Genomic DNA, 25,892 nt, shown 5'->3' with positions numbered 1-25,892 from the left:
CAGTAAACTCTTTCATATCTGGCAGCCCTAGGACTGGGAGGTTGCCAAGTATGAAAATATTATGGTTGATAGAGATGGATCCCTTGCCACCAGTTCTGACAGTGGGGATGCACTACACGAGTGCTCCCCTCCCCAAAGTCCTCCACAGCCTGGTCTCCAGAGTGCCCGCACAGCCTGCTCTGCACTCCCTGCTGGGGCTCAGTAACTCAGACGCAGGCCTTATTGCTGTGCGCACCAGAGGTTATCGGTGGGGGTGGCCCCAGCCACCTGTCCTGCTGCACTCCCTGCTGGGGCTCAGTAGCTCCCAGCGGTTCAGGACCTGGCTGTGCTGCCATGCAGGGAAGGTGGGGGCAGGCAGGTCTTGCCGCAGCTCAGCAGCCCCCAGTGGCTCAGGACCCGACTGTGCCGCCATGTGGGGCGGAGGGGACGGGGCAGGTCCTGCCACAGCTCAGCAAAACACAGCCATGCTGCCATGCATGGGTGCAGTGGGTGGCTCCTTGTGCTCCAACCACCCATCCCACCACATTCCGCACAGGTGCTCAGCAGTCCCCCAGCCTAGGTGCCAGGAAAGCAACTTATGGCAGTGCTGGTTGTTTGAGAGTACCAGCTGATTGAATACAGGTTGAAAAAGACTTCTCTACATTGGTTCTGAAACTGCAGGTTACATTAAAACCTTTTCAGTTCCATATGACATATAAGCTATGGTGTTATTTTTTTGTTTCCTCTTATACTCCTCCCAGCCTGGTATTCTAGGATTCATTGTTCAGTGCCCTTTTAATGTACATAGTCATGTGATATACATATGTAGATCTTTGAGCCTTTTCTAGAGCAAGTGGAAACATCTGTTCCTTATCCAGGAAGTAACCACAGAATCACTGTTGAGAGGATGGGGCCCTAGCAGTGACCATGTGAAGGCTATCACTTGAAAGAGAAGCTGGCAGTGTCAGTGGCGTAGTCCTTTCATCAGGTGTATGTGTAGGCTATGAGATGGGGAAACCATCAGCCATAGCAGTGATTGAAGATGGGCAGTAATTCTACAAAGCCTTTGTGAGGAGGGTGATAACTAGTTAGAGCCATATTTTGCAGAGCATGAACTCTTATCCCCATATCCTTTTGCCTTATCTTATAGCTAGGGTATCAAACCACACTCCAGATTCTATTTTTAAGCCACTTCTGAACACTGAAAGAAGTAAACAGTTACCTATAGGTGTAGTTGTCAAAGGCCATTTTTGTCCAATGATACTTAATGCTGGTAATAGTAACAAACTGACAACCCTGGAAGAGTCATCCATTTATTTGCAAAATGGGGACAGAGGTACGCAACCTCCATGTTCTGAAGGGACCAAATCTAGGGAATTGCTTAATTAATTCTTAGCTGCTTAGAGTAGTGGAAATCACATAGTGGTGCTCTGCTTTGCTTATTGTCATGTGATGTGGCCATCTGTTGATTAAGGACTTTTTCTTTTTGAGGGGAAAACAAAGAGAATGTGATTCTTCTAATAGGTTATACTTTGATTTCTGAGATGCTTGGCATTTGTGAACTTGCGGGCATTTAGTGTTAGTTTTGTTCTTCAGGAGAGCTTTTATTGAAATATAACATAGACAGAAAATTCCTGTTAGTCTGAGATTTCTGTAGCACTTGAAAATGTTGTCAATGTGTTTGTCTCATTATTTAATCCTATTTTTGTAGAAGCGAAGCAGACTGATGTCCAGCGACCTCCTGGGAGTAGCAGTGGTGGAGGAGGAGCAGGTGGTGGTGGAAAAAGAGGTGGCAAGAAGGAAGACACTTCATGGTGGGCCAGATTACAGAAGGTGTTTAGTCTAAAATACATTGTTTTGTGACACTGGCTTAACTTGTATAAATACGATGTGGAGAACCAATGGCAGAATATAATTTTGAATCTTTGCAAGAAGTACTTATTGTATTTATAGTAAACCTTTAAGGGCATATCACTGGTCTTTAAAACTTTTTATTGTCAGGGACACTTTTTTTTCTGTCCTTGTTCTGAAACACTGTTTGAATCAATAGATCAAACTGATAATACTTTTCATAATGTTTGGTACATTTAATGAGGATAGGTAACACCAATAATTTTGGCCTTAGAAATACAGTGGCCATAAACATGGCTTTTCTGGAATTTTTGATACCATTAAACATAACACCAAGAAATACAGTAACTAAGGGTAGGAACAATATTTCTGTTTTCAGTTTCTTTATTCTGTCTGACCACACTTGGTGTATAGTTACAGCTTTTTTCCCCTGCATAGATTGATCAGTTTACCCTTTTTTGTTTCTCTTTCCATCATCTATGTGTATATTTAAAAAAAAAAAAAAAAAGGGCAGGTGGGGGTACAAATGTGATTGTAAAACCACAGAAGTTGTCAGGAGGCCTTGCGATGGGAGTAATATCTAAGTACTCTTTAATAGGTTAGCTTTCAAGCTGACTCTGTTCTCTTAGGCTAATGCTACACTCAGCCACTGCTTGTTTTCTGCTGTGAATATGCAAATAAGCATCCATTTTGCATTTTTGAGATTGCTCATTTGCATCAAGCTGCTGGCAGTAGCAGCGAGTGTAGCACTTGCCTTATTGTTTTAAAAAGCACATGTAAGATTGTTTTATAAAAAGCAATACTGTGAACATGTGACAGGCTTGTCTTTTGAATATAAAAAGTACAACATCTCGGCAAACAGCTCAGTTTGGCTTGATGCACTACTTGTTTTACCTTATGAACACACAGAAAATACATCTCGGATGTCTGTTCATTTACTTTGCGCTCCCTGCACTAGAGAGACAAAAAATATTTTTTTTCCTTCTTTTGGTGTCCTAGGGCGACTTTCCATGGGATGATAAAGAGTTCCGGTTTTACTTCATGACCAGTTCTATTTTCTGGGCTGCTGTTACGTATTACTTTTTCTTCAGAAACTCTGGGAGAGAAATTACTTGGAAGGACTTTGTCAATAATTACCTTTCTAAAGGAACGGTGAGTAGTAGATATGGGGAATTGTAAAATAAGAGACAGCTAGGTTGGGCAACAGCATTAGCATACCTTCTTCCCAAAAATACTCAAATATACTAACAAAGGTAACTAATAAATAGGCTTGACAGAATTTGACTTTTATTATTTCGTAAGTTTGACGATTGATAGCTGTTTGGCGCAGTGGTAATGACTTTAAGACTTGCAGTTCCAGGAAGTTAAAGAGTGACTATCGCTGTGATTAGTTTAGTGCTGACAGTGGTGCTGCAAGAGGCTCTCTAGGTAGTTGACACACCTGCATAAAGTATAGCAGAGGCTGCAGTCCTGTCCTGATGAGCAGAGACCCATGGGCAAGAGTTCAAGGAAGAGGAAATGCCTATAGCTGCAGGGAAGGGCACTGTGCTGCTGAAGAGTTCCTGCCTAGGGACAATTCCTGATTGGTGGCTGAGGCCATTTCTGAAATGCTGTATTGGCACTGTTGCAATCAATGAAGCAATGTCAATTTTAGTAGGTCTGCCAAAGACATGCTAAATTGATGGTAGAGACCTCTTCCATTGACTTGTGTATTCCATCTTCCTGAGAAGTGCAAGGGAAGTTGACTGGAGACAACAGTGTGGCTACTGCAGTAAGTGGAGCTGCCCACATCGGCTTCAGTTATGTTATTCACATAACTGAAGTACCATAACTTAGATCAATTTACTGGAGTAGTGTAGTCTAGCCCTGTGTTAATAGGACGGTGAAAGCAATGTTGCAGAGGACTTTTTTCACTGGGCTAGAGACAACTGATAGCTGCAGGGATGAGATACAAGGAAAGCTACAATCCTAGTGAGGCAAAGGAAGAATGAGGTGCAGGCTGCAGGAGGATCATCCCTGTTGCTGGATTGCTACTGCCTGGAGCAGCTCCCATGCTCCCAATTGACAAGTGAGAATGCATATCCGCGACACGGGGGCTGCAGGGTACTTGCTGCATTGCCACTGGATTGTGACACCTGATGGCGCAGGATGTGTTGGGAGTCTGCATTTACCCAAACTGCTAGTGATGGATATTTTTAATCAATTTCAGTGTCAGATGAAACTGACATTTACTAATGTCTGATGTTAATTGAATCCTGCCAAGTCTACCAATCAGATGGTCTTAATTCAATAGAAAGGAGTACTGAATCAAAGCAGAGCCCTCATTTCAGAAAAGCATTTTACAAGTTTTGTTGGACCAGCCCAAGATAAGTCTCTTGGGCTTCTGCAAAAGGAAAGTCCGACATTCAGCTAGCGTAAACATGCAGGCGTTTTTCAAATAAAAGAATGTGAATATGTCCAGTTTGAGACTTTCAAACAAAGCTGTTTTGAGTTGTGAATTAGAGGGGTAGGAGAGCACAACTTCTTAAATGTGAAACTTCTTTCTCTTGCATAAATCAGAAGCAGCTCAGTACATTTTTTAAACTCCTATTTATCTTTTGGAATTAGAGTTTTTGGGACATGGTAAAATGCTGACAATAAGTCAATGTTTACATTACAGTTCAGTTTGGTACAACTGACCTTGCTCAGGGGTTTGAATAGTCCACACCCCTGAGCAGCATAAATTGTGCTGACCTAAGTGACAGTGTAGACAGTGTTATGTCTGCAGCAGAGCTCTCTCCTATTGGCTTAGAGTGCTTCTGGTGAAGCTGCTACAGCAGCACACCTGCAATGGCACAGCAATGACACTGAAAAGAATGTAGCGTGAATATAACCGAAGTGATTTAATGTTGTTGAAATGGCCACTCTATCAAAAACCTCGACTGCACTGTATAGTTGAGGCTAATCTCAGACTTGACTTTGCTGCTTCTGTACTTCAAAAGGTAGATACGGAATTGCACCCTGTCATACCAGCTGCATTTTAAAATGTTTCTGTAAAATGATTTATAGTGCATTCTAGAAATGTGTATTCCTTCTTGCAGGTGGACAGACTAGAAGTAGTGAACAAGCGCTTTGTCAGAGTGGTCTTTACCCCAGGAAAGTCTCCAATGGAAGGGGTAAATTTTATTTTTGACTGTGGATAAGTGTATTCCAGAAGGCAGCAGACTTATCTTCACTTCAAATACAAAATTATTGCTGCAGAAAATGTGGTCTGCCTATTCACGTTCTCTCTAGTGTGTGAAATCTCCTTTTGACATTTTGTAAAATGCAAACTAGTGCAACATCCACCAAGACATGCTCCACTCCCCTTTAACCATTATTCCCCTGCTCCCTCCACCATGACACTCCGTTCTCCTTTTCCCCTGCAGGGTAGCCATTGCAATAAGATTTTTTTAATGAAGTTTGCCCAAAGACTAAAATGTAGTGTTCGGTGGAGTTTGTGGCCCAGACAGCACAAAGAAAATTTAGAGCGGGGTGTTGATAACTATTAAAATGTTCGGGTGATGGCACCAGTTCACAACTGATTCATTTTAAGCATGCTTAGTGTTAAGTATGCTTCATGACTTTACCACTGGCCATATCTATAAAGCATTAGTCCATGTTTTTAAGACATTATGGGCTTGTCTATACCTGCCCCCAACTTTGATGGAGGCATGTTAATGAGGGTGATGGGAGATTACTAATGAAGTGCTGCGGTGAATATGCAGCACTGCATTAGGCTAATTCTCCTCTGCGACAACTTTGAAGTGTCAGACTTCGAAGTGCCAGCTTGTACGTACCGCGGGCACTTCGAAGTAGTTCAGGCACTTTAAAGTGCCCGCAGCTACATGCATGCAGTACTTTGAAGTTGCCATGGGGGAGAGTTAGACTAATGAAGTTCTGCGTATTCACCACAGCACTTCATTACCGATCTCCCATCGCCCTCATTAACATGCCCCCTTCAAAGCTGGGGGCAAGTGTAGACACAACCTATATGTTTCACTTATTTTTAGACTGTACTCATGGGGCTTCTTTTCTAGACGATCAACTCTTGCTGAATCAATGTCTAGAAGTTCCTCCAGGGTAAAATAAAATACGCAACAGTTATTTCATCAGTGGACATAATGTGATTTACTGCTGATATTTGTTTGTACATGTACTCTTTAACCTATAAACCATGACTAGCCTTGGTTTCTCAACCCTAATGGTTAAGGTCACAATTTTATGAAGTAGCAGTAGGTTTTCAGGGCTAGTCATGGTGAACAAGACAAATCAGGCAAACATGTTTCTTAAAATAAAAACAACATTTTATTTTAGGCTCCACATTGTTTCAAATCTCACTGTGGTGTTTTTAACAAGAATAGTGCCCTAACTATTAAGCACCAAGGTAAAAATGAATAGTTGAGGTGCCACAGCAAGCCAAATTTTATAACCTAATTTCACAAAATGTATGCAGAAAACTTCTTATACATCCTAAGAGTGACGAGTCTCCTTTCTCTTCAAGTAAAATAGTCTTTACTAAGATAAGTGGCCAACTGTGTATTAGGTGGGCTCTCACTCTCTTGTCTGCATATGGAGCCATAGATTTACCTTTGAAAATTTTAATGTCTGTTCTATTGTGCTCATTTAATTCAGACACTCATGTGAAAAGTGGCGGAAAAAATCAGAACTTTAGCCTGTGTAAAGTGCATGAAAATCCTGGCATATGACTTCTATGAGAAGAGATCAAAGTCAAGCCAAAGTAATGGTCCTCCAGTAAAAATCTGGGTGATATACAAGTTTCCATAAATGTACCCGCTAAATCTAAACCCATTCTGTCTGTAGTAAATATAAATTACGGTTTTGTAAATTAAATATTTCAGTTCAGAAAAGGTGAATCAGTCCTTTAGGCCACTGATTTTCATTTTTTTTATCTTTTGATGGATTGTGAAGAGGTTGAAACAAGTTATTCATCTTGTGTTGATCATAATTTTGTTCTTTACAGCAGTATGTCTGGTTTAATATTGGTAGCGTGGACACTTTTGAACGGAATCTGGAAACTGCACAGCAAGAGTTGGGAATAGAGGGGGAGAACAGATTACCTGTAGTCTACTCAGCAGAAAGTGATGGGTAAGAAACTGTTTAAACAATAGACACATTGACAAACATTTTCTTTCCCGGTAGACTTATGGCGTTGTCCTGTATGCATATCATGGCACGCTAGATGGCAGTATCACAAAACACTCATTCTGCTTTGACTTTTGAGTTCAATATGTTGTACATATAATAACTTAATCTTTATTAAAATTTTCATCTCATGTAACCTTTCCCAAGCTTAGCTTCTCATTAGATAACATGCGTCTGTTTCTGTGCATCTGCAGCCTAAACTCAGTTTAGGTTTACTGCTGTTGATCTGTGTGAAAGTAGTTTGTCTTGTCAGGAATTACAGCCTATAAAGTATGCTACTGCCAGGGTTTTCTTGATTCTTTGAGGAGAAATGAACCTGTTCTGGTCTCTTGGCTGCTGCCTCTTTGCATGTTCTTTCACTGTCTTTCTGTCCCTGTTGCCACTGTCCATGTATGCATATTTTTCTTCTCTGTACTAGTAGTGGGGCATAGTGTTAATGTTTTTTCTATGGTAGCACAGGTTGAATTTCTCGTGCAGCACCCTCAGCACCTGACTAATTCTGGACAAGAGAATTTGCTGGACCACAGTAGGTCATATTGTCTAGCTGCCCTACCAATACTTTCACTGCTTACTGGGTTCTTAGAAGATATTTAGGAGTAAATTACAGCTAAATAACAGAACAGAACACTGAGAGCCAGGACTGGTGGCTGGAAACAAACTTTATGGGACCATGGGAAACTTGGTCACACCCATGATAAGTGGCTATCTTGCTAACTAATATCATGCTAGGTTATGGATGTTGCTGAACTAGAGTGTTCTGGATTAGAAAGGTTCAACCTTTAGGAAGGATGGTTCATTGTTTATCCTGGACTTGAACCTGGCTTCAGTTCCCTAATTCCTCACAAATTGCCTATGTGATTTTTGAGCCACATCTCTTAAGCCTTGTTATCTTTGTTAAAATACTCAGATTTTTGACTTGGGGTAACTAGTGCGTGAGCTGTTCCCAAGTAAAAACTTGGTGAAGACCATGCATTTGATTTACCACCAGGTCAGCACAGTACCTGGTGTGAGGTTGATTTTGCCTAAGTAATCTCACAGGCTGGGTCTACACTCGCCCCCAGCTTCGAAGGAGGCATGGTAATCAGGGCCACCGGAGATTACTAATGAAGTGCTGCAATGAATATGCAGCACTTCATTAGTAATTTTCCCCCACAGCAACTTCGAAGTGCTAGCATGCTTATTTACAGAAGTATTCGCTGCAGCAGTTCATTAGCAATCTCCCATGCCCCCGATTACCATGCCCCCTTCGAAGTTGGGGGCAAGTGTAGAGATGCCCACAGTAAAACTGAAGTGCATTGTCTTAACTATATTTTCAGTGGGTATAGCTCACTTGTATTAGTTACCCTGAGGTCAAAGTATACTTCTCTTAGTAGTTAAAACAAGGCTTGTATGTCTCTGCCCCGTCGTCATTTTTGAAATTGAAATAATAGTAATTCCCAGGAATATTTTGAAGATAAATACATTAAAGATTGCTGAGACACTGTGGAAATGCGGATGTCTTAAGTACCTGAGGTAACTAGTTTGCAGGGGACCAGGGTGGAACAGAATGAGGAACAATGGTTGAAAGAGTGTATCAGGTTACAGTGAGCATGGGTACTCGGAAGCAATCTGCTGGGACTGAATAAATGAGGAAGGAAGAAAGAAGGAGTAAACAGTGAAAAAACAGCGTAGCAAAAAGCAGCATTAGAGAAAATGTGTTTGTTTTGTATTTTGTTTTTTTAAAAGGGGAAAACAGTGCCTGTAAGAGAAGTTCCAGCATAGAAATTGGGGCTGTCGTCTTAGAACATAACTAGCAGTCTCATTAGTAGGCGTGGAAGTTAATCTGCTTGTCTCCTGGGTGATCTTCTGATTAAAATATTGAGCATACTGTTATTTCCCATTGTGCTTGTTCCAAGGATAAGTAGATTACTTCACTTTCCAGTTTTTATCGGTTGTCACTGCTCAGATGTGTAGTAAATCCTGTTCATTGACAGTTCTTTTTTTTTTTTTTTAAAGGGCTTTAATTGAAATACATTTCAACCTACATCTTTAAGTGTTAATTCTTTGCAACTGTGATCATGAAAAGGAAATTTTGTAGAATCTTTGTGGTTTCTCTAGTTTAGTGTCTGTTCCCATATTTCTGCTTAACCCTGTTACGCCTTGTCTGCAACTTGAAAAATATTTGTAACATCCCTGCCTTTAACTTAATCTGCAGTTCACTGGCTCATAAACACTGCATAACCTCCAAGATCTATAATGGAAATTATTTTGTATAGCTTCTAATATATATGGTGACTCAGTTCTATTGTGTGATTATTTTTCCCCTCTCTTCTCAGCTCATTTCTTCTGAGCATGCTGCCCACAGTCCTCATAGTTGGCTTCTTACTGTACACATTAAGAAGAGGGCCCACTGGCATGGGTCGAACAGGGCGAGGAATGGGTGGACTCTTCAGCGTAGGTGAAACCACAGCCAAGGTCCTAAAGGATGAAATAGATGTAAAGTTCAAAGATGTAGCTGGCTGTGAAGAGGCCAAATTAGAAATAATGGAGTTTGTTAACTTTCTGAAAAACCCAAAGCAATATCAGGATCTAGGAGCAAAAATCCCAAAGGTAAGGAATAGCTCAGACAATGAGGGAGATATAACATGTTGTGAATTTTCTTCCTCTCCTCATTTTAAATTATTTAAACTACTAAGCTATTCTGTAGGTAATTTTGAATCAGAGCAGTAACCTTAAAGTAAATGATGCTCTCTAACTCTTGTTTCTGACAGAGAATCTGAAGAAAAGCCAATATTAAGTCACTGTCCCAAGCGATTCATTAGCCAGAATTAGGGAAAACCAGAGAGCATTTGCAAACTGTGTTATATAATCCATTGTTGTAAAGATGCCTGTTTTTTCACTCAGATCCCATCTTATGCCTGCCATACTGAAGTTCATATTTTTTTCAAAATTTTGGCCAAAATGCTTTGAATTGACTTTTTGCTTCTCTTTTTAAAACAAATGGCAATATGGTGCCTGATTTTGATCTCTCCTATATTGGTGTTAAACCAGCATCATTCCAGTGAGTTTAAATGAGATCAGAGTAAGGTCCGCAGTCTCCTAAACTTTAATTTTTCACCCTGTTCTAGACCTCTTGTATTGGACTTGTTAGTTACCATAACGTTAACTGGAGAAGATGTTGTGATAAAACATTATAACATATTTTTTGGAAAGAAGCTAATTATGCTCCCTTTTTGCAGGGGGCTATTCTAACAGGTCCTCCTGGCACTGGAAAAACACTTCTAGCAAAAGCTACGGCTGGAGAAGCTAATGTTCCTTTCATTACCGTCAATGGCTCTGAGTTCTTAGAGATGTTTGTCGGCGTGGGTCCAGCTAGAGTAAGTCTTTGGCCTTGCTCTGTTGTTGCAGCGTCAGTTGTTAAAAAGACACTGTCAAGGTTGGTAGGCCAAAAGTTTGATATACCTTAAATTAGTCATACAGGCTGCCACAGGTTGAACCTCTCTAATCCGGAACTCTCTTGTCCAGCGACATCCATAACCTAGCATGATTTTAGTTATCTAGCTAGCCACTTGTCATGGGTGTGGCCAAGTTTTCGATGGTTCCATAAAGTTTGTTTCCAGCCACCCACCAGCTGTGGCTCTTGATGTTCTGTGCTGTTACTTAGCTGTAATTTACCCCCTAAATGTCTTCTAAGAACCCATTAAGCAGTGACAGTGTTGGTAAGGCTGCTAGACAATATGACCTTCTGTGGTCCAGCAAATTCTCTCGTCCAGCATTGGTCAGGTCCTGAGAGTGCTGGACTAGAGAGGTTCAATCTGTATAATAATCAGTTGCTTGTTTTTTCTTTAAAAATGTAACTCTCTGGTCTGGTACATATTCCTGAAACAATCTGTGCAGTCCAAGAAAGTATGAAAGACAAATTTATAAAATCTCCTGCTATTGCATGTAGTACCTTTTAGTCTTGAAGTATTATGGCATCATTGTACTCTACCATTTGTTGCCATTTAGAATACAAGCTCTTGTTTTGAACATTTAACAGTCAGGTTAGCTGGAATCATATAATCGACTTTTATGTGACACTGATGGTGGCTCTGTATGTGACTAGATGATGGAAAATAATTGAGGTATTGTATTCTCTTGTTGAGGTCCGTGATTTATTTGCTCTGGCTCGTAAAAATGCCCCTTGCATTCTCTTCATTGATGAAATAGACGCAGTAGGAAGGAAGAGAGGACGGGGCAACTTTGGAGGGCAAAGTGAACAAGAGAACACACTCAACCAACTTCTAGTGGAAATGGATGGTAAGTATTTAGTTTCCAGTACTGCATTGTAAGAATAAGAGCACAGGCATATGTCATTTTGTAATGAAATGAGATAAATTAATATTGATCAAGGACAAAAATATAATTTAAGTGTGGATGCAGAGGGAAGAGAATGGAATACTGTATTATCTGATCCCATCTATAAATCTTAGCCAAAATCTCGGTTAACTATAAGTAAAATGAATATAATGACTTGCTTTTCACCATTTATTTAACTTAAAGTGCATTTGGTTTGGCACATGTTGAGGTCTTCGTTTAAATGTATTTAGGAAATGGAAGAGCAGGGATTCTGCAGTTGAGGTTTATTTCCTTGGAAGATTTGGGTAAAAAAGTTTTTTGCTCAAGATGAGTTCATCTGTAGTCGTTATTAATTCCATGGTTTCATTAGAACTACATTCACTGTCATATGTAAGATAAACTATTGTAAGAGGGCAGAGTGGCCTAGTGGCTAGTTCCCCACAGTACCTAGGTGTCCACTCACTAAAGGCTGTAACTTCAGTTTGGGACATGGCCCGGAGAGTCTGGTTTTCCCTCCTTAGGTGGGGAGTGTGTTCCTGGGATTGTGCTCCTTTGCGCCTGGGGGAGGTTTCGGAGATTGTCTTCCAGCAGCTGACCCCAGGGCATCTCTAGCTCAGGCCCTGTGGGTGTCAGAGCTAGCACCTGCCTCTTTGCTGGGCTAGATTCCCTCCTTTTATCCTGCCTCCGGTCCTGACAGTGGCTGCAGGTGAAACGGGGTGGGGCTAGTTGGGCAAACAAGTTCTGTTTAGCTCCTGCCCTGCCAGGCCTGCCTCTCACTCCCTTACAGTGATATCTTAATACAGTGCCTTACCCAAGGCAGAGGTATTTGCAATATCACTTTAGAGCTTGAGTGGATTACTTTATAGTGGTTAAGTTTTAAAAGTGCTTCTTTCTAATGCACTGCACCTTTGCAAGCCAAAGAGTTCAGTAGCTTGTAAACTGAAACAATCTGAATTACTTTCTGCTGCATTAGTTGTTTTTTATTCATTAATGAATGGTTATGTGATATGAGGTAATGTTTGCCTTCTTCATGTTGTGTGTTTTTGGTTTTTTTTGGACAGGATTTAACACTACCACAAATGTAGTGATTTTAGCAGGCACCAATAGACCGGATATCTTAGATCCTGCATTAATGAGGCCAGGGCGCTTTGATAGGCAGATCTACATTGGTAAGATTACCTGCATCTTAGTCTAGTTGAGTGTGTTCCTACAAACACTTGGGTGCATAAATATTCCCATGTCATTGGAACTATTCCTATGCCTAAGTGTTTGCAGGAGTAGCTCTTAAACAATTTCAATATATAAAGACTGGTGTTTGTTATGTCTTAAGTAAGAATCTTTCTTTTTAAACCCTTAAGGACCTCCAGATATAAAGGGAAGAGCATCAATTTTCAAAGTTCACCTCAGGCCTCTGAAAGTAGAAAGCGTCATAGATAAAGATAACTTGGCAAGAAAACTTGCATCACTAACTCCTGGGTTTTCAGGTAACTGAAGTGTAAAGCTGTATTTCCGCTAAATATACTCATTACAACAGCACTATCGGTTATCACAGCTGCAGATACTATTTTCTTTCCTTCCTCATTCTCCTACATCTTTACTTTTCTGAATTGCTAGTAATTTTTAGGTTCAGTATACAATTCTCCATGTTTCATCATTGTGACAGATCCAGATGGCAATTCCGTCCTCCCTTTATCAAAAAAGTCTTGTAATTCTTTCACTACTATCTGAAACTGATCTGAAAAAGATCATTTGGATGTTCCTTTTCTGAATCTGAATGTAATTTGAAAAAAAAACATACTTTTTTTATTTTCTACCACAGCAGATAACATTAGTTATAATCAAGTTTTGCCACTTTTTCTCAGGTATTGAGATATGGTTCCCTCTAATAAATTATGGAAACTTCAATCATTATTCTAATCCAGCCTATGTCGGTATCAATCAAAAGTTGTTGCTACCTGAGAGTGGTGGTCTATACAAACTTTTGCCTCTTTATAACTGTATTTTGTGTGTACAAACTTTTGTCTCTCTAACTTTGTTTATAACACTATACTATCACCAGAGTTGTCATCACTAGGTGACATGCTCTGGAATCTCTGTAGACATGAATGATTGAACAGCTTGAAGCCAGAGCTGTTCTTGTGCCTTCTACAAGAGATCATTCCAAAGAAAGGTTTGAAATGCATTGGATCCATATGAGGGAAGCCTTCACTGTTGCTAGCCATTCTGTAGCTGGTCTGTGCCTATATAGAATTCTCTAGGATGTAGGACTTACAAGTCGAGTACTTCACAAACAATAAATTCCTTTTAATCATCAATTTAAACAGGGTCAATTGATCTTACTGACTGTATTTGTACAAGATAATTTATTAAGTGGTGCCCTGGTTCTTAAACATATACTTAATTTGAGTCACTGTTATAAGCAGATTTTTCTGTAGTAATTATAACCATTCTCTCAAGCTGTATTGTGACTTTTTTTTTATTGGGATACTTCAGTCACTTAGGCTGTGTCTACGTTATGAGATAAAATTGATATATAATACATTCAAATACTTAATCTCAATATTACAAATTCGAATAAAGTGTCCACAAAGCTTCTTGAAATTCAACCCACCTTTTCTCCATGTCAAATCTCCACATCCCCATTGCCCCATGCAAGTTTGACAGTGTGAGCACTGCATTGTGGGTACTTATCCGACAGTGCCTTAGCTCCGGTTGCTTGTGGGTGTTTCATGTGGGAATTCGAGAATTCCAAGCACTATCCCAGAATTCACTGCATCACTAACCGCGTGAAAAAAAAAAACCTGGAGATTGCAGCAATTCCTGCTGCAGCATTCCACTGCAAGCATGGATCCATGAATGCTCCAACTCATAGCACAGATCGTTTCAGCAACCACAGTGTCTGTCACACAATTTGTCCTTCAATTCCTAAGCTCAGTGAAGCTTTCCTGTTTTACTGGTGGTGCTGCTGCTGCTGACAATAAAGAGGATGGTGGTTTGGAATAGCAATTGTGCCAACTGTGGTCCAAGAATGCAGAGTTGGTGGTTGTCATGACTGCATTGCTGACGGCGAAGCGGCAGTTTTGGACTCGAGAGACCAGCACACGCTGGTGTGATCACATCATTTTGGAGTCCTGGGACGACTAGTAGTGGGTGTAGAACTTTTGCATGTTCAAGTCCACCTTTATGGAACTCTGTGATGCACTGGCACCCGCCCTGAGGCACATCAGCACCAAAGTGAGGCAAGCATTAATGGAAAAGAAGCGAGTGGCAATTGCACTGTGGAAGGTTTGCCGGTCCATGGCAAATCAGTTCGGGGTGGGCAGATCTACAGTGGTCTCTGTGATGATGGTGGTGGCCTATGTAATCTGTTGGCATCTCCTCAGGAAGACTGTGACCCTGGGAGATGTACAGGCTGTAGTGGATGGCTTTGTTGCTCAGGGCTTTCCTAACTGCTGTGGGGCAATGGATGGCATGCACATCGCTATCATGGCCCTAGCCCACCTAGTGTCAGAGTATATTAATTGAAAGGGGTACATCTCCATGGTCATGCAGGGGTTGGTAGATCACAAAGGTCATTTGGTCAACATCAGTGTTGTCTGATCAGGGAGGGTTCACAATGTGTGTATGTTCCAAAATTCAGGACTGTACCAAAAGCTCCTGGATGGGACTTTTTTCCATGATCAGAAAATCAAGATTGGTGACATGGAGATGCTCATTGTTGTACTGGGCGACCTCTGGTTCCCTGCCTCATGAAACCCTATACAGGGCCCTGGATCCCAGCAAGGAAAACTTAAATCACAGACTGAGTAGGTGCGGAATGATTGTGGAATGCACCTTTGGATGTTTGCCCTGCTCCTCCGGGCTCACCCCGAACTCTGTACCAGGGCCTCCACAATGTCATAATTCAGTCTGGGCTCCATGAAGGGGGTTGCTCCCCATAAGCATGTGGAGCTGTTGATAATAGCGGCAGGTCCATGGAGCCACCCTGACTGCTGGTTGACTTCCCAGACTTTTTGATAGGCCTGTTGAAGTTCTTTAACCTTCACCCAGCACTGCATAGAATCACAGGAGTAACCTCTGGTGGTCATCTGACACGCCATCTGATCATAGATGGCCACATTACTCTTGGCCACCCAAAGTCTCTTCGCCACCTATTGGTCTCCAAATGGCAACGAGATCCAGAATTTCCAGGTGGGTCCAAGCTGGGGCTCTCTTGCGAGCCTGAGAAGTGCTAGTCAGATCATTACTCTAACTGCTCATGATTGCAGTACAGGGCTACCGATAATTGCTACCTATGGGGTGCGACACAATGGGCAAAGGGATTTTTTCAGAATGGATTCCCTTTTTATTTGCAGGGCTGGGCTGCTAAACTCCAATTCAAATTTTAAATCAAAGTAAAATTTGATCCAAACTTTGTGGACTTACTTTGACCTTCTTCCCGCAACACCTGACAGCGGCGCACAACAAGGTGGCCATACTTGGAGGGTCACCACATAGCTTTGTGGGATACGTACAGGATACTTCTGGAGGTTAACAAATTTGAATTAAGGACATCGTGCTTTCACGCTAGCCTTGATTCAAAATTTTAAATTCAAAATAGACACTATATCCATCCTGTAATACCAGTTACAGAACATTGATGATATGGCTCATTAAATCAAGTTAACAGTATTACGTGTAAGACAGTCATGTTTTAATATCAAGCTAAAGCCTTGAAATTCGAATTTCTCATAGTGTAGATGCAGCTTTTGCTAGAACCAGACTATTGTCATCCTGTTGGTGCTGAGAGAAAGAAGTACTTGGAAATTACATTGATGCATGCCCCCTGCCTTGGTTTTTAGGTGCTGACATTGCTAATGTTTGTAATGAAGCTGCTTTGATTGCTGCAAGACACCTTTCTGATGCCATAAACCAAAAGCACTTTGAGCAAGCAATTGAACGAGTAATAGGAGGTGAGAGATAAAATGGATCGTTGGATAACAAGGGAAAACTGACAGAAGGTTTAAATGCTGTAGTTCAGGTCTGTTTCATATAATTTGAAAAATAGGTCTCCAGTTTTGTAGTAACTGGTTTAACGTTGTATCTTAAAGAGTTTTTTTAAAAATTAGCATCACATATTAAATTGTTTTTCTGCATTGGTGGTTCTCCATTCCATTACAAATTTCCTCAGGAAGCTTCTTTTGTCATTTGCTGAGGTGTGGGGGCGGGGATACGAATAAAAGCATTTTGAGATCTATTTAGTTTGAAAAGATACAAAATAAAGTGGTTTTGTGACTGATTGATTTAAAGAGGGAATTTTAGGATAGTGCATCAGAATATACTGAGGAGATATAATGTCCGGATTAAAATGTCTTTTGTTAAAAATACAAAATATAGTACAACTTGCAAAATACTGATTTATTTATCTTTCAGATAAACATGGAGTTTTAAGTTCTTGCATTGCTTTGTCGTCCCTTGATTTAACAGTATATTCCATACATGGTACCTAAATACCACCATGCCAAAGATGTTATCTATGCAAAAGAAATACAAATAGGAAATCAACTGTAGAGTGTTTTTAGCGGAAGAGGGTGCATCTGATTTTTTGTTAAAGTTAATGTGTCCTTTGTAAAGGTTTGGAAAAGAAAACACAGGTCCTGCAACCTGAGGAGAAAAAGACGGTGGCATATCATGAGGCAGGCCATGCAGTAGCAGGATGGTTTCTAGAACATGCTGACCCACTCTTAAAGGTAAAATAGAGAAAAAGTAAAACTCCCTTTACTTACCAGTATAAGGTTTCTAATTCTTCTTATTTTTTTTATTTCTTGCTTTGGAAAGAAAATTAAAAAAAAAAAAAAAGATACATTGGTTTATCTGATGAGGAATTACAAAGTAGTTTTATAGAAGACATGAGCAATGCTGCTTTTTGTGGGGGTGGGAGGGGTTCTCCTTTGTAGATGTCTCCTTTTTCTTTGCTTTTTCTGATCAGCTTTTATGAGGGCTGTTAAGGGCCTCCTTGGAAGGTGAAAGGGACTCCTCTGTAGCTCAAAGTAAACGTTCTACTGTATAGCTTGTTGCATATTACTATGGTACAGTATTAAGAACTCTCTTGTCTACTCTAATTTTCCAACATCCTATATGAATCCAGCTACCATCATCTTGGATTGTTTAAAAAAAAAAACCCCACAGAATATGAGTAGATAGTTGTTGGAGTTAGAGCCTGTCTTACTTAGATCAGATAAAAACCTGGGTTAGTTCAGTAGTGGGCAGAAGTTGTAACCTTATGACACCCATTCAGCATCTTATGTGAAATAAACTGAGTCTCAGGATAGTTCTTCAAAGACAAAAAACACCACATCAGTTCATACTACAGGTTGAACCTCTCTAACCTGGCACACTCTCATTCGGCAATGTTCATAGTCCAGTATGATTTTTAGTTAGTCAGATATCCACTTGTAGGTGTGGCCATGTTTCCTGTGGTCCCATAAAATTTGCTTATAGCCGCAAGTCCTGGCTCTATGTTCTGTGCTATTATATGTAGCTGTAATTTACCCTTAAATGTCTTCTAAGAGCCCAGCAAGCAGGGGATGTGTTGGTAATACTGCTAGACAATATTGATCTTCTGTGGCCTGGCAGGTCCTTGCTCAGCACTGGTCAAGGATTAGAGAGATTCACTTTTATTATGAGAGAGGCCGAGGACAGCATGGAATTCAGCTTTAATTTCCAATACAATGCCTAGAGGTTTTTTTTCTAGATTTGAAGAATACGGAGCAGGGGTGGAGAAGACTGTTGATTCTCAGTCTGGGGTGTCATGAACTGGTGTAATGAGGTTGCAACCACACTGTCCTCAACATAAAAATATTTTAAATCTAGTTAGTTTGAAAGATAGGGTACAAAATTGACTAAATTTGTACTAAATGAGAGAAGGAGGTCCAAGCTATGCTTTGACTGCCTGAGCATAGGTGTTTCAGTATGTAAGTGGTTGAGAACCGCTGAGGTAGATACATCATGAGTTCAGAATACAGTTTAAGGATTTCTAAATCTCTTTGCATTATGGTTGGTGATGAGCCCTTCTCAGAAGTATTCATTTTTGCTGAAAAATATATCCTAAATATTTATTACTTCTAGCATTCTCAGTAATGACTACATCATGCTCTTTGTGCAGGAGCTGGGGATTTAGGGTCTGGAAGGGAGGGCAGCAGGGGGGCAGTGGAGATTGGTGGGGTCTGGGAGGGAAGGTATAGAAGCAGGGCTGGAGGTGTGGGGTCTTGCAGACGTGCTGGGGGTAAAGGTGCTGGTTCTGAAGGGAGGGTGCAGGAATAGGCTGGAGGTCTGGAAGGATGGGGCATAGATGGGAGTGTGGGTGCCTACCTGCTGCAGTTCCAGGGAAGACGAAGGCACAGTTGGTCCACACAGCTCTGTGCACAGTACAGAACCACTGTGGACTATGGGCTGGGCATTCACTATCCCTGCTTTGTTATAGGAGGAAGCTATATAGCAAATTTGGTGGTCATAGCTTTTGCTGTTTAGGAGGCATTCTGTATCAAACAGACAAGCTCTGTAAAATATATAGTAGATGGTAAAGCTCCATGGAGCTGAGGTCAAGATACCTGGTTTAGAGATCCTAAAATGAAAGGGCTCTGCAGAGGTGAGATTAGAAATATTACTGTTTATAGTAGTTTGCCGTATTACCAGTGTAAGGTATTTTTCTTTTGGATCAGAATTCGAGTTAAATATTTTAAGCTTACGTCAGTTTTTAAAAAAGTAAACCAGATGTTTCACAGTTTGGGAATAAGAAACTAGATCTATATCAAATCTCTAAATTTCTTTTAAGTTTTGTAATGTCTCCAGTCCACAGTTTGGTCTACGTAAAGTGAGAGTATAAGTTGCATTCAGTTGAATGGGTATCTTCTGAGGGCATCCGGCTTTAAAAAAAAAAACAAACATTGATCTGGGTTTATTTTAATTCTCCGAGTTTAAACTCAGATGCACAAAGTTTGACTAGCAGATAGCAAAGTACAGGCTTGCATAATTGTACTGCTAATTAATTTCTGTTTTTAAAATTATCCACTCATTTCCAGCCACAAGCATCAGAAACTCCTACAGCTGATGCAGAAGGCTATTAAACCTGGTCACGCTCCCTGTCAATAAATGAAGAAAGTATGCCAAAGGACACTTAATACTAAAAGAGCTTAAAGTTCCTTACTGTCACCCAGTCAAATTTACTTGATTTAAGTATCTTTGAATCTTCATTGGCTGAATAAAATATTGGGACATTTTATAACAGCTGTATTCCAGGTATAATACTTTTTCAGGTACTTCTGGTTAGGGTCATACATTTCATGCTTATAAGATACAGCTAATCACAATATTTTAATCACAGGCAGGGTATTTTAAGTCTTTTGTAGTTTAAAAGGAGTATATTTAAAGTCCTATCTTGTCACAAATTCTAAACTTACTATTAAAGCTGAAGAATGTGGTTTTTCTCCTTGAACAAGGTATCTATTATCCCACGTGGCAAAGGATTGGGTTATGCTCAGTATTTACCCAAAGAACAGTACCTTTACACCAAAGAGCAGTTACTTGACAGAATGTGCATGACTCTGGGAGGACGTGTGTCAGAACAAATCTTTTTCGGACGAATTACAACAGGAGCCCAAGATGACTTGAAGAAGGTGACTCAGAGTGCGTATGCTCAGGTTTGTACTTTAAGTAGGAAATTTTATTTTCTGTGCACTCTTTAGCTGGCTGGTCCTTTTTTGAGTTACTGAATTTAGACAGTAGTTCATTGTACATTGTCATTTGTTCCACGATATTGGCACTTTATCTTCAGCATCTGCGTTTTAGTTTTGCCCCATAACGATGATTCTTGACTAGACTATAATCGTTGCATTACACATACCTTTAATGGTATAGAGCTCCACTCAAAGCTTCTCACTACATAGGAATGTGTATGTAGCATGGCTAAATGCACAAAGAAATTTTGCACTTAGAAAACGCCTTTAATTCACTTAACAAATTTGGTTTTTATAGACTTGTTCTCTTAAGCCGCATTTACACTGGCAAGTTCTTTTGGAAAATCAGGCCCTTTTGAAAAAGAACGCGTGGAGTGTCCACACACAAAATGCACTCTTTCGATCTGAAACTGAAAGAACACAGCTCTTCTCTTGGAAACTGACTTCCTCTCCCAAATCAGGAAGAGCGCCTCCTTTCAAGAGCTTCTTTTTTTGCCCGGGGGTGGGAGGGAGGGAGGGAAGCATGTGTAGACACTCCTACGGGCCCTTGCTTTAAAAGACTAATCCTCATGGTGGCAGATATTTTGATCCCTGGGCCGTTCTTTCAAAAGAGCAGGCTGTGTGGATGCTGTCTTTCAAAAAAGCAGATCAATTTTTCCATCTGCTTTTTTGTGTGGGGACACCTTCTTTCGAAAGAAGAATTTCTGGAAGACATCAGCCTTAGTTATATAGTTTAGAGTCCAGATTGCTCAACTAGATTGACCCATGGGTCTGTAGGTAATAGCTTCACATGATATAAATCTGAGATTAAAAAGAAGACTATTTCAGTGTTTAACATAATAAGACTTCTAAATGGTGATTTGTATTGTAAAGACCCAGCTGTGTGAGGTCATTAGTATATTGGATCCAAGTAGTAAAATCCAGCACTAGGATTTGATAAAGAGCAGGTGGTGGTTCTCCAGCTTAGCAAAAGCAATTTAACTATCCCATTTAAAAAAAGGAGGAAGTAGTTGTATAAAAGTCTATGATCTCTTTTGTAGTGTTACCTTGTATAAAAAGAAACTGTATAGAAATAGGAAAATATTTAAAAGAATAACTTTGACAGAGGAATAAACCCATTAAGTCTTTTATTCATATTTAAATCAACATTGTAACTAGTTTTATGTGCTTGTAACATGTTAACTAGATGTATGTGTTCCTAGAAGAATTAGAAGCTAAGGATTAGCCTGAATTCATGGATTCTAGTGATGATTTAAGCAGCTCCCCCTTAAGAGGGAGGAGTTAAATTAATTTTGCTAACCTGGAGAATCATCACCTGCTTTTTGTCAGATCCTAGTGCTGGATTTTACTACTTATGTCCAATATACTAATGACCTCACACAGCTGGGTGTTTACATTAATAACACCACAAATCACCATTTAGAAGGCATATTATGTTAAACACTGAAATAATAGTCTTCTTTTCATTCTCAGATTTATAGCATTCATGTTATTCCTTACATAATCTCTTACCTAAATTTCCAATATGAGCATAAGAGCAGAGACGTGCTACCACTGGACTACCGAGCAGAGCATAGAACTGATGTTAGCCGTGCAGTAGAAGTGAAAATGGAATGTTTTTCAGTTCCCTATACAGGAGAAGAGAAACTCCACAGACCTGTTAGGAATAGGGTGTAATTTATACACGTGTACCCAGTTTAATACGGACTCTAACATAGCAAATTCATGTAATTAATTAATTAAAGAGACTAAGATTAGGTAATTCAGTGAATGAGGGTAGCACATGTAGTTACTTATGCCAGTTAAGATAAAATCTTCAAGGGTCTCACTGTTAATGCTTTGATCAAATTATTTAATCAGCATACGGGGTTAGGAAGATATTTCCTGTAATTCCAGGTACATTTACAGAATAGTGACACACTTACCTTCATGAAATTAATTTCAAATATACTGCCAACTCAGCACATTAAGTTGTGCTGCTTAAGTTTTTAAATACTTTTTAGAAAACTTTCAAAAAGAACAAAAATAACATTTTATGAGACAATGCTGCGGCAATATATTTTATTGGACCAACTTCTGTTGGTGAGAGGGGCAAGGTTTTGAGGTATACAGATCTGAGGAAGAGTTCTGTGTAACTTGAAAAGTTGTCTCTGTCACCAATAGAAGTTTGTCCAATCAAAGATATCACCTCACCCATCTTGTTTCTCTAATATCCTGGAACTGACTGGTTTACACCATTGTATACAATGATACTTTTATAATTCAGAAACATCCAGGCATTATGAACATTTAACTAGTATAATGTCTCTTGGCTGTTGTGTTAGACAGATAACTGTGAACTGCCTACTTCAAGGAATCTGTTTTACAAAAGAGGAAACTAATACTAGTGCCTGTATATGTTCTGTAGAAAAACTATTTCCTCATTCTCATAAATTATTTATTGTAATTCAGCTTATAAATAAGTTACTTTTTCCTGAAGCTCTGTTTTCCAATATTACACTAATACACTCAAAGTCTTCCACTTCTTGCACTGTTTATCTTTCAGATTGTTCAGTTTGGCATGAATGAAAAGGTAGGGCAGATTTCCTTTGATCTCCCTCGTCAAGGGGACATGGTACTGGAGAAACCTTACAGTGAGGCAACTGCAAGACTAATTGATGAAGAAGTGCGAAATCTTATTGACAGTGCCTATGAAAGGACAGTAACTCTCTTACTGGAGAAGAAAACAGATGTAGAGAAGGTGTGTTTTATAATAAATTATCACCAATGTTGAGTTTTAGTTAAACTGATCAGAATGAGTTGAATACGTAGATGAATATGGATAGATACTGACATAAATGTGTTGAATATCGGAGCTATACGCTCTTCAACAATATAAATCATTCAAATAGTAAATACTCAACTTATTACATAAGAGTTGTAAGAAGTATATTGTGTGTTTTTATTCCAGTATTATTTCTGTTAGCAAGCTTTCATGCAGAGTAGAAGACAGAATTACTCACGTGCAAAGCCTATAGTTGGTAGGGGAAATAATACCCTGTAAAATTAAACATTGAAGTTTTGGAGACACTAGATATCAGGAAGAATTTGGTCTAAAACTTCACATTCACCTTAAGGGAGATGAACACACACAGTTCTTTTCTAAAATTTCACTGAACTTTAAGTAACAGGGGACTCTGTTCGCTGATTGGAAACGACGCATCTTTAGGATCCCATTTCAGTTTCTCCTTCTCTGTAAGGTTTACCTCTCATCCAGGGGGACTGATCTTTTCAGGATAAGATTTTTCTTGGATATGCTTTAGTCTGACAGATTTATCTGCAAGAATACAACAACTTGCTGCGTTTCTGTCAGAGTGGTATAGCTGACCACCATCAGAAGAATGAATGTGCAGTAGTCTCTCAACATGAAAGGGGACAGTTCTAAAGTTTAGCGAAACTTCATCTTTAAGTGTAATGGACAAAGAGAATAGAGGAGCCTGTGAATAACACTTATTTACTATTTCCTGTTTTGGTAAACCATTGTAAGCATTCTTGTTTTTCCTCTTTAACATTTATACCCTCTTCTCTATCTCTCCCTCCTTATTCCATACTGTGTTCTCTTTCTGTGGTGAAACATTCTTTGAAATACATTTCTAAGAAGTTTGCTTTCTCTCTTCTATTCATGTCCTTGTCGCAGCTCCTGCTTCCCTTGCATAAACAGCAAGTGCTGTACAAGACATAACTTGCCCAAGAAGCTTGCAACCTACAGTCTTATGTCATTTATTCCCTTGGTATTGTACATACTGTATTCTGCATAGTAAAACTTAGCTAACAGTAGCTTTGTTTTGTAGCTTGGAGAACACTTTGAAAGTAGTTGTCAGACTTTAGACTTTTTGTGCTGTAAAATAGTCTGGTGGATGAAGATACAGAAGCAGCTAAGAAGATGGCTTTATAGCTATTACTAAATCTCTGTCATTTTCTTCAGTGCCCTATAGCTGCAGCATTATCCTTAAGCCACCATCCTTAAGCAACAGTGCTATGCAAGGCACTGCATCGTTTCCTAGGGATTTAAAAGTGCTAAACTCTCAACTACCTTCATGCACATGGAATGTCTTACAGTAAGAAGTGAACCAACTCTCTCCTAAAATGTACCAGCACAGATTTTTGAGACCAGGCTGCCTCTGTAATTGCTCCTCCACTATCATGTGAGAAAGCAAATGTACTCTGTACCTGTTTGTGTAATATATGTTGCTGTTTTCAGGTGGCTTTACGTCTGTTGGAGAAGGAAGTACTGGATAAAAGTGATATGGTTGAACTACTTGGCCCAAGACCATTTGCAGAAAAATCTACTTACGAAGAATTTGTTGAAGGCACAGGCAGCCTAGATGAGGATACTTCTCTTCCAGAAGGCCTTAAAGACTGGAACAAAGATCGTGAAAAAGAGAAAGAGGAGACGACAGATGAACAGATTGCCAGGCAGATAACAGGAGGGATGCCATTTTAGTTTTGATGTATGCTGTGGTGTAAAATTGAACAATATTTTTTATTTGCATTCTGAAAAGACCGGAGAACCCTTCAGTAGTTTGGACTTAAAAATCATCTGTATATTCAAGCAAAATCCTTAGTGTTGGTAAACAGAAGAGCAGGAGCTGATATGGGGGACAAGAATACTTGGCTCTCTCCTGAGTCTTCACTTCATAAGTAATAAATCACTTCTCAGCTGTCAACTAGAGGGAACTGAATTCCCTTCACATTTTGGAATGGTTTGGATCCAAGTGCAAACTGTGTGGCACAGGTCCATTTCTAAATCTGATGCCAAGGAAGGCTCCATTAGTATTGATCTAGGAAGTTTGTATATGTGACTTGTACCCATCTGTGAATTGTTTTAACATCTGTATGTGTGGGGAAATAGATTGTTAAATGCTTAGCCAAGGGTCTTGTCAACTTACAAAAACACTCGATATTTCTGCAAAGCGTCGGCTTTTTTCACGTGCTATTTGATTTTGCCCTTTTCCCCTTATCTCTAAAACCAGTTTGTTCACAGGGAATTGTCATGTAAATTTACCATGAAATTGAAGACCCATTGAATAGCTTTACAATTATAGCTATAGTTCAGTGTCTTTACTGTAAAACTGAACTTCTGCAGTTTTAATAAAATGGGTTTTTTTTTTTACAGTGAGCTGTATTATATTGAACATGTCAATGCACTCTGTTGATGGTGTACATAAGATTTCTTTGACAAGCATTAAAACCAGAACATTGTACTTTTCTGAATATGCTGTCTTGCCATTTTATTTTAGGTTGATTTCTTACAAGAAAATTTTGCCCAATTCAGAGGTTTTGAGCAAAACTCCTGACTTGAGCGTAGGCCTTTCGTGAATTAATACATTTAGGGTACATCTACACTTACAAGAAGATTGACATGCTGGCAGTCGCTCTTCCAGGGATTGATTTAGAGTGCCTAGTGGGGCCACGCTAATTGAACTATCATGGTGCTGCCATTGACCCCAGTACTCCTGGCAGTTATGAAGAGGAAGGGAAGTCAAGAGCAGAGTTTCTTCCATCAACCTCCTGCAGTGGGGATAGTGGCAAAAATCAACTGTGGATGTGTCAATGCCAGCTATACAATTCTCATAGCTGGATTTGCTTATCTAAAATCAGTTTTATCCCTTAGTGTAAACCTGGCCTAAGAGTGTTCGTTGTAACTGTACAATGGTTGGTAACCTTGTATTTGTTTTTGTGCAAGCACTTCAAAGTTTTATAGTGGGCTGGATAGGCGAAATAGTGTTAAATATGTCATCATGTCTTTCATATCTGAAAACCTGGTGTCCAGTCTGCTTAATCCTGAGTTCAGTGTTGTTTTTTGAA

At 39.8% G+C, this 25,892-nt stretch overlaps 1 protein-coding gene across 2 annotated transcripts in view; it reads left to right on the top strand.

Moving 5' to 3' along the window:
• AFG3L2 (AFG3 like matrix AAA peptidase subunit 2) overlaps nucleotides 1-25,298 on the top strand; it is a 40,161-nt gene extending 14,863 nt beyond the window's left edge. For both annotated transcript variants that reach the window (XM_074987479.1, XM_074987478.1), the window contains 14 exons: nucleotides 1,691-1,812; nucleotides 2,830-2,982; nucleotides 4,911-4,985; nucleotides 6,833-6,957; nucleotides 9,330-9,603; nucleotides 10,233-10,370; nucleotides 11,139-11,292; nucleotides 12,393-12,500; nucleotides 12,690-12,815; nucleotides 16,173-16,283; nucleotides 16,945-17,060; nucleotides 19,809-20,009; nucleotides 22,591-22,785; nucleotides 24,286-25,298. In XM_074987479.1, the coding sequence (XP_074843580.1) occupies nucleotides 1,691-1,812; nucleotides 2,830-2,982; nucleotides 4,911-4,985; nucleotides 6,833-6,957; nucleotides 9,330-9,603; nucleotides 10,233-10,370; nucleotides 11,139-11,292; nucleotides 12,393-12,500; nucleotides 12,690-12,815; nucleotides 16,173-16,283; nucleotides 16,945-17,060; nucleotides 19,809-20,009; nucleotides 22,591-22,785; nucleotides 24,286-24,528 (2,141 nt within the window). In that variant the 3' untranslated portion in view covers nucleotides 24,529-25,298. The remainder of the gene's footprint in view (nucleotides 1-1,690; nucleotides 1,813-2,829; nucleotides 2,983-4,910; nucleotides 4,986-6,832; nucleotides 6,958-9,329; nucleotides 9,604-10,232; nucleotides 10,371-11,138; nucleotides 11,293-12,392; nucleotides 12,501-12,689; nucleotides 12,816-16,172; nucleotides 16,284-16,944; nucleotides 17,061-19,808; nucleotides 20,010-22,590; nucleotides 22,786-24,285) is intronic.
• Nucleotides 25,299-25,892: the final 594 nt, after the last annotated feature.

The sequence above is a fragment of the Carettochelys insculpta genome, chromosome 2, assembly GCF_033958435.1.
Source record: "Carettochelys insculpta isolate YL-2023 chromosome 2, ASM3395843v1, whole genome shotgun sequence".
Taxonomy (NCBI): domain Eukaryota; kingdom Metazoa; phylum Chordata; order Testudines; family Carettochelyidae; genus Carettochelys; species Carettochelys insculpta.
This window is presented reverse-complemented; position numbering and strand designations above follow the sequence as displayed.